This window comes from Nymphaea colorata, chromosome 1, assembly GCF_008831285.2.
Source record: "Nymphaea colorata isolate Beijing-Zhang1983 chromosome 1, ASM883128v2, whole genome shotgun sequence".
NCBI lineage: Eukaryota > Viridiplantae > Streptophyta > Magnoliopsida > Nymphaeales > Nymphaeaceae > Nymphaea > Nymphaea colorata.
The window spans coordinates 12965899-12978158 of record NC_045138.2 but is presented as its reverse complement, the minus strand read 5'-3'; the positions used below and the strand labels follow the sequence as shown (position 1 = coordinate 12978158).

The 12260-nt window shown below is 38.8% G+C and overlaps 1 protein-coding gene across 1 annotated transcript; it reads left to right on the top strand.

The window, feature by feature from the left end:
* The first annotated feature begins 2152 nt into the window (after positions 1-2152).
* LOC116252634 (protein EMSY-LIKE 3-like) lies at positions 2153-12081 on the top strand. Its single transcript, XM_031627071.1, has 10 exons — positions 2153-2473; positions 6208-6422; positions 6498-6607; positions 7690-7939; positions 8020-8244; positions 8330-8398; positions 9494-9733; positions 9804-9872; positions 9949-10021; positions 11469-12081. Exons 1-10 carry the CDS (start codon positions 2446-2448, stop codon positions 11666-11668), a joined length of 1479 nt encoding a protein of 492 aa, XP_031482931.1. The 5' UTR covers positions 2153-2445; the 3' UTR covers positions 11669-12081.
* The last annotated feature ends 179 nt before the right edge of the window (positions 12082-12260 follow it).

The following is a 12260-nucleotide window of genomic DNA, read 5'->3' as shown; positions in this document are numbered from 1 at the left end:
ACAACATCATTCCCCTCCTTTTGACTGAACCCTCTCGCCACAAGATGAGCCTCTAATTTATCCGGACCCATCAGATTTTAACTTCGTTTTAAAAACCCATTTAGATGCCGCATGTTCTTGTAGGGTTTGAGTGGGACGAGCTCCCATGTTTGGCTCTTTTTCAAAGTACTCATTTTTTCATCCATGTACACTTCCGCCCATGGTGAGAACAAGCCCCTTTGATGCCAGCAAACTCTCTTTGAATATCACGGTACATCTTGTAGAGATTAGCATATTCTGGTTGGGCTTATAAGTCCCAACCATCGACTTAGTCATGTTTCTATTCATTTTGACCTTTTTGGAGTGATTATGCTTTTACAATTTGTAGTCAACTTAGCTGGAATTTTACTTTGCCTAAATTGTGCATCTCTTCCATACTTCGCTCTACAACTTTCTTTCTTTCATATGGTACTATTTATTTGTGTAAGCTATTGTAGGATGCTTGCATGCAAGATTTGATCATCCTATCTTTGCCTTCAAGTCTTGTTATCTTAGACTACTCTAAGTTTTGAGGGAAGATGTAGTCTATGTATATGCCATAATTCAATGTAGTTGTAGTGTGTTAGATAAGAACAACATTATTCTCCTTTGTCAGTGGTGATCAGGTTGGAGTAGGGTTAAAGGCAGGTGTGGGCTATGTGTGAGCAATTGCCCACACAGAATCCAAAAAACTTATTATTTTTATAGTGATACTTTTGAGTAATTTTTCTCATTCACATGTTGGTGCCCCTTAAAAATTTTAAATTTTATAGCTACTGCTCCTTAGCCAAAATTTTCTAGCTCGACCCATGTGTTGGACTGCCTTAGACAAGTTTTTCAAGGCATTGTAGCTTGGGTAGACGTATAGAAGTGAAGGGAGGTTTACTATTAAAGACATGCTGGTCCTTCATCCATAGACGTAGGGTTGCAATTCTATTGATATTCATTTCAAGAGCTAGCCTCATCCAAAAATTGAGATGTATATAGTTATATTTATAATGTAAAGAACTCATTACAATACAAGACAAGTTGTTCTAGTTATTGTTACATCGGACCCATAAATTGGGGTGTATATGTCACTTTACCTATGAAAAACAGATAAAAAATCATGGGAGACCAAAATTTGGGGTGTATATATCACTTTATACATGAAAAATGGGTACAAAGTCATAAGTGGCACAAAAATTCATTGGACAAAAGAATCTATATCTTCAATGTCACAACAACTCAAGATCATGAATTTTCAATCCTGCTAACATTGTATAATTGAGAACCATCAGCGGTGCCAAAACCCATCTGGACTACCATAGCTTCTCTCATGCAGTACCATCCCGTGATTGAAAGTTGATGAAGCCTTCTCTTCATAAAAAAAAAAAAAGTCTCACTGTTCTATACGTTGATGCAACATGCTTGTCAGTTGTCACTATTGATTGCGTCTATTGTCGCATCTTATGTGTCATTGTTGCTTTTATACTATCGTCAGACTTGGCTTTTGTGACATTTTTCTGGTGTATTTTTTATGCTTTTTGCTGCGTCAGTAAGGGGGCTTTGTCAATGAAGTGTCAACAACATGACTGTCATCAACATATTTCGCTGCATCAGTAAAAGTTCGATTGACGTTTTGCTCCTCTTTGCTAATGTCTTCTTAGGAAATAGTAGGTGGAACCGTTATAGTGAGTGAGCAATCCTAGCAACCCATTTTTTGCAGCAATAGCAGAAATGAATAAGATCTGCTAGGCGTAAGAAAGATCAACAGCTTGTAAGGCGAAAAAAAAAAAAAAAAAAAAAAACAAACAACCAAGAAGGGATATATAAACCCGATGAGTTGTCAGGCAACTCAAGCAGATTCGGTTAATTTATATTTGATATTAAAATTTATTAATTTATATTTGATATTAAAATTTATTAATTTATATTTGGTGTTAATTTATTATTTATATATTTTTTAATGTTAATCAGGTCAAAATCAAACCGAACCGACCCGATGCGCAGCCTTGCAAACCCGGCCGACCGTGTCCCTACGTCAACCGGACCGAAACAGAGCAGGTCCAGTTTGTCTTTTTGCGCCGCTCCCTGCCTTTACTCACCGGTCACACCTTCGGGGCTTTATAAGAAGGGCTTTCGAGTCCGTTCTCTTTCGCGCCCCCTTCTCTCTCGTTCTCTTTTTCCTTTCTCTGTCTCTGTCGATAATTCTGTTCGTTTCAATTCGACCGCCCAAAGCGCGTCTGCGATCCCTTCCTTCCACGTCCCTCTGCTCTCCCCGCGTCGATATTATATGTTTCTTTCGCTCGTGCCGTAGAATCCCACGATTCAGAAGGCGAATGCCGTCACGACGCGCGTTTGATCTGCGAGAGGCTTGTCCCGAGGCCTCTGCGTTGCTCTCTAGGGTTTTCATGCGACAAAGGCGCTAGGTGAAAGCGAAAAACGATGGATTATGGCCCCTCGGATAGTAGCGGTGAGTGCTCGCCATTGATTCCTGGTTCTCTCTTGTTGCTTGATTTCGTTCCGTCTTCTCCGGTTCATAGTTGTTGATTGTCTCCGAATGTCTGGCTTCTTGGAAGCAGCTCAGGAATGCGAATTCTATGCATTGTTTAGTTTGGACCTTTCGTCTAAGTTCTCATTTTGGGTGGCTGGTGCTGCGTTTCTAGCTGGCTTCCATTTAGGAAAAGTAGGTTTTTTAAAAGATTTGATATGTGATCAAGGGTGGTTCTGGGGATTGAGCTGAATTAGCTGTTCCCTTTCCTTGTTCTGGTGGGTTTCGAGGAGACAATATGGATGACAATAGTCCGCGTCAGCGATGAGATTATGGCTTAGCGTCTGATTTGTCAGTTTCGTACATTGTCTGTCCTTTTTTCATTGGGCAAAAATGGGCTCCTGGTGATTTGAGCCACAGACAGAGTATATCAGTTCGGAAGAAGTGATGCGAATTCCGTGGAATATTTCAAGGAAACGGCGGTTACCATCTTCAGTGTGCTATGCTTAGTTAGTGGAGACATTCTGATGGGGATTTCTTGTTCACGGTTTCGTATGGATAGGTTTATGTTTCTGTACATTTTGCTGGTAGTTGAGAAGTGTTATTGTGGATACTGGATATGCCATTTCTTAGGTTCGATTTTCACTTTACACAAATGAATTTCATGGGGTGCCTATGCCCATTTAATTGACTGCTGAGCACATTTTGGATGATAGTAGTTGGTGGTTTTCCCTCTTTAAGGTTAGGAAAGTACGCTATAGAAGCTGTACAAAATAAAATCATAAAATAATAATATGGAAGAACCAGGTGCTAAAACTGTCTCTGCTTCTTACTGTTTTGCAATCTTTTTAACACATTCTGAAGAGGATGGTCTTTTGAAGATACTTAGTTTATGTAAAATAACTACATAAAATAACATACGAGGACTATCTGCTAAATGATTTTCTTCTTCTTGCTGCTATGCAACCCTTCAAGTCATTTTCTCAGGGTGGTCTTCACAATACACTTTTGTTTGTCTGGTCAGTTCTGTTCCTGTGTTCATCTAGTTTCTCTTGATGTCTATGTCTAAAAACCCAGTGACTCGAGACTCAACTCATCCATTCACGACTTGTGAATCTGCTGTGTTTTTTCAACCTTTTTTTTTTAAGAAACCCACATATAACTACTTATCTAAACACTAGTCCATTTCTAGAGGGAGAGAAACAACTGAAATACGAGAGAGAGAAGGTGTAATTATGAGAGGGAAACCCCAAAAAGAGAGGGAAAGAGAAACATCAAGGAGAGTGAGGTGGGATGCACTTGTTTGTTCGTGACTAAGCTGAGTCAAATGGGTCCTTGTTGAGCCACACCAAGTTTTATGCACAATGAGTCACCTTATTGAGTTGATCCAGTACGGAAACGAGCCGAGCTGAGTCAACGATTTAGAATGCTGTTTGAGGTGCATGGGCTGCCATAATAGTATAAGAAACCCTTAGGGGCTTTGATTGCCCTTGATCTACTCTGCCATATTATTATCAGGATTTGAGATCCATGGATTAGACGTTGTTGTACTGCAAGAAAGTAAAGTGAGGTTTCTAGTTTCTATTGTGGATGTTAGGTCTGACTGAAGATTTTTAGTTTGATCAACCAGGGATTGTACTATAGATCTTTTGCGGCTTTGCCACATTAGCAAACATGTGCCAGATCAGATCCATGGATTTATCACTCTTTTAGTCATGAAACTTACCCAAGCAAAAAAAGATATTATGGGCGTGTATCCGCAATTCCTGCAAGAACTTGATGCTGGAAGAGGAACCAAGTTTAGGTTAACACATATCATTGAATCATAGAATTGAATACTTAGATAGGCAGCATGAATTGAATAGAAGTTGTTATTCTCGTTTAGCTGGTGATTGCCTAGTCCCAGTCCTCTGAAGTTTCTCTTACAGCTATGTCTTCCTTCTTTATATCATCTTGATTCTTTGGAACTAATGGTAATGTAGCTAAAATATGCATCAGCTTCATCCTTCTTCTTCCTATTGACAACATATGTCGTGTAGGTTTCTTTGGATCTATCGCAATGAATATGTCAGTCTTCACATTGATCAAATCAGCATGGTGATTGTTGTATAACTTGTATTAGTATCTTCTGCCACAACAGAACAGAAAAGGGCGCTGAATCTTTGAGCACCTTGTCTAGTTTCTCTATTCTCCTGTTACTTGTTCTTAAAGTTTATCATGACGAAAAATAAGATGATTTTGTCTTTGTCCTTATTATGTTATATAGTGTAATTAGGCTTATATGTAGGTTTGGCATAGATTAGATATGATGGTGTTTATGCGTGCTCTAAGTCATGTCCAAATCTGTATTGAAATGATATGGAAGCAAAAGTTGAATCTGTATTTGAAATGTGTATGTTAACACAAAACTCGTGGACATCCAAAATGAGGTGTTGGATCTCCGCTGGAGGTTCGATCAAGCATAATCTGCTTGTAGCTCAAAGATTAGGTATCTAGGGGTGGTGTGGCTAGTTTGAACTTTGAAGGTAAGTTCTGGTTTGAGTTCTGTAAGGGCTTTTGGTTTTTCAGTGCGTGTGTAATGTGGATGGAGTTGAATGTGAGGTCACTAAAATACCTGAATTTTGGAGTAACCATTACTACTCTCAAGACCTAGATATCTGTAAAAGGACTAACCACATTGACCTTGACTGTTGCTTTTTGTGCTGGGAATGATCTTCACAAACTTTTGATGCCTTATGTTGATTCCCCTAGAGAGTGAGAGGAAATTTGAAGTTTCTTTTCCCAACTTCTTAAAAGTACTTCATTAGCCCAATCTTCATCCCTCTTTTTTCTTTCTATTTACCATTTCGATTTAGTAACTCTCGAATTCTTGCAGGTCCTTTCATTTAGTATACCTGCACTGTAACACTACAAATTCATGAAATTTTTTCCACTTTGGTCTATGTGTGGCAGGTCTTGTTGTAGACACAATTTTGTTAGGTGTGTGTCCCTAAATATATATGTGTGCGCACACGCACACACACACACACACACACACACATATATATATATATAAATTCATTTCTGCAATCTCAATTGATAGCCAAACTTTTAACTTTTAGTCCTATGACTTTGGGAGCAAAGGATGAGTGGCTGTTTGACTTTTGAATGGCCATGTACTCTGCTCTCGCCTCTCAAAAAGCTGCATATGTTTTACTTCTACGTGGAATATTTTGGTATGCCTAACCCATCAAAGTCACTTTATTCTTTATCCAAGATGAGGTGAGTCACATGATTCACATCTCCTCTTCCCATTCTTTTCTTTGTTACACAGAGAAAAAAAGCCAAACCACATGGTCGAGTAAAAAGAAACCAAATATCGTTAATGGTTGGGTACTCTGTATCTTCTGACAGTAAGACTTTACCTGTTCGTTCTTTCTGTGGTCCATCGATTTTGAAGCAGATAGCCCTGTAAGAATGCCAGGGCTTTTTCAAAGTAAACAAAGTTTTGAGGATCTATTGAGCAAGTTCTTCTTGTGAAGTAACCCAGACATGAAAGACATGTTTTTCTTTTGGGTGGCATTTTTTGTCTGTCTATAGATGTCCCCTTTGCAGCCATTAGTATGGAACTCCAAACCAAGTTCATATACGAAAGTTCATATACGAGTTTTGTTGTTGATCTCTTCTAGGCATTGCTTTAAATTAGTTGGGCTCATGTTTCTTAAATTGATAAACAGGTACAGATGATGACCTTCCTCCTTCTCACCAGAACAGATTAACTAGAGGGCCACGTGCATCTGGAAATGGACCAAATGGTAGAGCTGCTATCATGGGCAATTTACCTTACAATAGAGTACAAAATGACATGGAGAGTGAGATCCATTGGCTAGAACAAGAAGCTTATAGTTCAGTTTTAAGGGCTTTTAAGGCCCAGGCTGATGTTGTCACTTGGGTAATTTGCTGACTTTATTCTTGGCATTCAAGGACATATATTTTGTTTGTTTACACGAATTATAATGTACCTTAGGAAAAGGAGGAGCTAATGACAGGTTTACGTAAAGAGTTAAGAGTATCTGATGATGAACATAGAGAACTTCTTGGGCGTGTTAATGCAGATGATACAATCCGAAGGATAAGGTATCTCTTTATCATGTGTTCTTCTTATGAATAGGAGTAGTGTTTGGAACTTTTCAATTGCACTTGCTATGGCCAAATAATCTTTGGCTTACTGGTTTGTTCACTTAAGTTCAAAAAGCTATCCAAGTATTACAAAATGAGTGCAAAGAGTCTGTCTTGGATAAACTTGTTTTGAGGTCAGTATAACTGACTTTTATTACAAAAAAGGTTCTGCGCAGCAGTTTATATTTTGATATCCTTGTATTTTGTATGATATTTCTGTTGGAATTGTCTTGTCCATTATGACTCATGACTTGGTGGGTCAACTCGGTGACTTAACCTAGTTCTATCAAATTTCTTTTAAGAAAACCCACATATAGCTAATTATCTAAACAATATTCCATTTCTGTTACTTATTTTTGTTACTTTGTAAACTCACATGAGAGTGAAGGGGTGGGATGCAAAAATGGAAAGAGAGAGGCATCATAAATATGAATGAGAGACCCTATATATATATATATATAGATAGAGAGAGAGAGAGAGAGAGAGAGCAAAAGGGACACCTGAAATATGAGAGAGAGAAGCTCGAAAAAAGAGAGAAAGAGAGAAGAACGACTGAAATATGAGAGAGAGAAAAGCTGTGATAAGAGAGAGAGAAGCGCAAGAAAGGACAGAAAGAGGAATATAAGAGTCGGAGAGGGGGGAGGAATATTGGAAACAGCCAGAGAAATTGTTGGAAATTTAAGGATTTTTAATGTTTTTTAAAGTTTACAACCGTGCTACTTAGTTTTTTTTTTCTTTTTTTTTTCCAACAACCATGTTATTAAATAAACCCACCAAACTTAGGAAGGTGGGATCCACCAAACTTAGGAAGGTGGGATGCACTTGAGTGACTCATGACTCAGCCGAGTCAAAGGAGTCCTCGCCACAGCACACCGAGTTTTATGCACACACGAGTGACTCTACTGGGTTAACCTGGTTGCATACCAAGCCAAGCCGAGTTAACCGAACCGATGAGCTGACTTGGCATGTTTTAAAACACTGCTTTATGCTAAATCATTTGTTTCTGTGACCTCAACCAATAACTGGGAAAATGACATCAGGGAGTGGAGGCAAGCAGGCGGAATCCAACATAGCATGCATAGTGCTTCACAGCCTGGTCATGAACCTGGTCCTAGTCCCACAGTATCTGCTTCTCGGAAGAAACAGAAGACCTCTCATTCTATGGCTTCTCTCTCTTTAGGAGCACCACCTGCGATGCATCCTCGAGCAACTGCTCCATCTATACAGCCGTCCTCATCTGCAGCAAAGCGTGGAGCTGCAGTAGGAGCTGGCGGCAAGAAGCCTAAATCCGTAAGAGTTTTGACCAAAAGTGCCAGTAAAAGATTTTTTTAAATGTGACACTTATCTTCTTTTATTCATTTTTATGGCAGGGGCATGTGGTTGGTGTAAACTCGACGAAGTCAGGATTATACTCTTCTGGGGTTCCAGCTGGACGGAGTCAAGTGGCAAACCATGGTTCATCTGGTACTGTTGTTGCTAATGGACCTGCTGAAGCTGCTTCTCTTGATCCTCTGATTGGCCGGAAAGTGATGACAAGGTGGCCTGAGGATAACAACTTTTACGAGGCTGTCGTAACTGATTATAACCCTAAAGAGGTTTGTCGCCATAACTGGACGACATTGAAATAATCTGCTCTAATGCATCTGGTTTCTGATAAAACTGATCCGTTACGGTTGTTAGGGTCGGCATGCACTTGTTTACGATATTAACACAAAGCGGGAGACATGGGAATGGGTCAATCTGAAAGAGGTAATTAATTCTCTCTGTTCTGTCGGTAATGTTACTGCTACTAAATATTCTGTCAGCAATCTTATCTTCCAAGCTTTCTAAATGAGTTTCCCACATAGTTGCAACAAGTCCATAAGCTCTTGAATTGTGTCTTTAAAATTTAAAATAAAAACCTAAAAAATCGAAAGACTTTTATTCCCCAGCATTTCTTGGAAAGGCTGCCAAATATTTGCAAGTTTCAGTAGGTTTTTGAATTGAGTTTGCTAAAACAAAACACCTCAAAGATTTGAAATGCCTTGGTCAAAATTGAGTAATTGTGGAATTGAATGAATCCAAAAAGTGGGAGAAAGTTGGTGGAATACTTCTGAATTTCACCTGCCTAGTTAATTGATCATGCCAGATACCTGCAAAAAAAGAAAAACGTTCAGTTCCTTTCATGAAATTAAACTTAGCATTGACTGTTTAAAAAATTTGACAAAATTCATTAATTCCTTCCTTTTTACAATAACACTTGTAGTTCTAGTATTTCAACTGCAATTGTTCAAATAGTTTTTTGCAGTATGTGAAGATGAAAAGACTAAAGAATGGAGAACATGTAATTTGCTGAGTTTTAGAGCAACATAATCTTTAAAGGAGCTAGATCTTCATATTTAAATTGTGAACAGTGGATATTTGGTTTGAAATAAATAGAAAGGTTATATGTTTACTTCATGTGAGAGAAAGGGAAGGGCCAATTGCTAAGGTTCTTATATTTGGAACATTTTGAGCTATGTGTCTGCCAGTACATATTTTTTTCATGCGTAGAGGATGCATATTCATGAAGTCAAAAGAGTATGCCTCAACAGGATCCTGCATGCTTGTTTGCATCTTCTTTTTTTTGGTCCTTCATACATTTATTCCAAACAGCTCTTTTTCAGGGCTATTGCCTTATTTTTCGGAGGTAATTCTAGAGACATGTCTAGCAGTATGTGCATCTTGTCTCATCAGCAATTTGATTTGTGGAGACTAAAATATTTGATAATACAATTTCATATCGAGTTTGATGTTAGCACACTGAAACTCTTTTCAGCCGTTAAAATCTTCCCTTGCTTGTGCTGTTTGATATGTGAAACACAGATATCTCCTGAGGACATCCTCTGGGAAGGTGATGAACCTGGTATTTCTCGTCGAGGCCATGGAGGGCCAGGGCGTGGAATCAAGAAATCCATGTCACGTAGTGGTGCCATTGGGGTAGGTAGAGGAAGGGGTGCCACGAAGACCCAGTCTAGGCAAGAGTTTCCTCCATCTCAGAATGGCATTGGGAAGAAGGGCCCTGATAAAATAGAAATGTTGCATACAGAAACTTTAATTAAGGAGGTAAGCTCTAACACCTTTTCCTATTTTTTGAGCTTCAAATGTCAATGTACTTTCTGCATTGATTGGACAGATAGAAAGGATCTTCCATGGAAACCATCCAGATCCTGTGGAGTCGGAGAAGGCAAAGAAATTGCTGAAAGTATGACCTCTTTTTTTTTCACCTATCTTTTTGCTTGTCACTCCACAATATATAAATATTCTTTATCCATTGGTAGGAGCATGAACAAACGCTACTGGATGCCATATCAAACATTGCCAAACTGGAAGATGCATCAGATGGTGAAAGTGGTGAGTACTTTTTTGCCGCTCTTATGATTTCTTAACACCTTGGTGCTTATTCCTGTGGAATTACATGGGCACACTGTAACTATCTGTATTTCCATATTATTCTTCATGTGCACTTTGTGGCTTTCTATGTTGTGGAGAAAATTTTACGGGAGCTCGGTTAATTTTCTAGAGACAGTTAGTGAGGTTCTGTTTTCCTGAGATTTTAGGTTCTTACTATTGTCTCTCTATTAATTCTTGTTTCACATTATTATGATCCTCGTTGTCATTTAACATTTCACTGTTGCACCCAATCTGCTTTTCCACTCAGGGGGTTCATCTATCTAATATTCACACAATCAACCTGGTCGCTTTGCTTCAGTTTATCTGGCAAATTGATGAGACATTTCCATGATGCCTAAAGGCTTGGCAATGTTTGATTCTAGTCAGTTTGGAAGGGATCTTCAAAATGGATGTAAATAATGTTTGGGGAAGAATCAACTATGCATGTATCTCAAAATTGCAAAAAGTAAATCAAGGATCAAGAACAATATTTTTAAAACCAATCATTATGTATGAAAGAGTTAAATATCTGGAGTTCTGGATAAATGTGAACTTCGATACTGATGAAACAAATAAGGTAACAAGACAACTGTAACAAAAGGAACATAAAGGTTGCACTAGTTGAGAGTTTTCAGCCATCCAAGGTGCAGTGCAATTTTAAGAATATTTAGATCAAGTATCTGAAAATGGGAAGCTTCTGAGGAAATACTATGCAAATTTGAGCGGCACAAATTGTTCATATAATATGGAAGAGAAGGGACAAGCTATATCTTACCCTTGATGGTCATTCTTTTGTTTTCTTGATGCTTGTGTGAAACTAGGTAAGAAACATGAAGCATTTGATTAAGGCCAGGCTGCTTGCATAGTTGGGACGCTAGTAGAAGCACGTCTTGCATTCAAATTTATCAAATATTTTCCACTGCTCATGTCTTACATTATGTGAAATTCTACTTTATTTACGTACTAAGTTATATAGGTGCCGGTATGGGTCCAGATACAGGTATGGAGATGTGTGTACAAGTATATATGCAAAATCCTACAAAAAAAATTGAAATTAAAGTAAACAAATAATATAAATAAAAACAGTACATGTTAATGACAAATGGCCTGCAAAAGGAGAATGAAAACTGAGTTAGGAACAAGCTAAATCAAGTAAAAGTAAGTTGTTTGGGTTGGTTTTGATCCAAAAAATACCTGTCCCTATACCTGTTTTGCCATGTCGATACATCTCAGACATGGGTACGGGAACTTTACCCAAGTACCCATATGACTTAATTTATGTTCATGTTTGATTGTATATGTCATAACTCGCATTTGGGTATGGTATATTTTATGTATTCTGTAAATTTTTTAAGCATGGAAAAAATCTAGGGAATGTTACAACCTGGCTTTTTCTTGTCCTGTGCAGAGGAACATCCATCTTCACACGACCAGTCTGTTGACGGCGAAAGAGGGTGGAGGAACCACCGATATGGTGGAAACCAGCACAGTGCAGATTTTGAGGATGACAGGGCTGGTGTGGGAAGGGGTGAAGGCTCAGATGGAGATCACATGGTTACGGAGGGAGGAGTTGCTTCTGATGATCAACAATATGGTGATGATGATTGATATTTTAAGCTTAAATGCTAAACTTGCTGTTCTGTTGACCAATGGACGAGAGCCTGAGTTTGACATGGCCCACTCCGAGTTAGTCTATCCTGTCCGGAACAATCAGTCATCTTGTTGGCGGCACCGGTGCTGATGTTTCTCAGGTGGATGGCAGCTAGAACAGTCTTGTAAAGTTGGTGAGCATGGATTAACCTGGAATCTGAGCAAATGCTGTGGCAAAAACTGCTGCACGTTCCGAGGTTTGCGGGTTGTACAACTAATGCCTGGGTGGGTGTGTCGGGAACTATTTATCAAGAAATCAAATGTGTTTTTGGTAATTTTTTATCAGTTAATGTTTTATTCTCTGGAGAAAATTTTGATGCGTTTATAGTGTTTTGATGGAAAACCATGAAAAGTTGCGGACAATTAACTTACCCTCTCCTGAGCAACCCTTCTTACTCTTTCCGTCTCTTTTTTCTTCTCCTGTAGTTTATTTGAAATAGCAGGGTTGGTGCTTGGAACATGCTTGTTCATATTGTCGAGCGGGTTCTGTAACAAGATTACGTTAGTGGAGCACCCCTGATCCTGATGCGCCAAGGAGGTCACTGTTTCA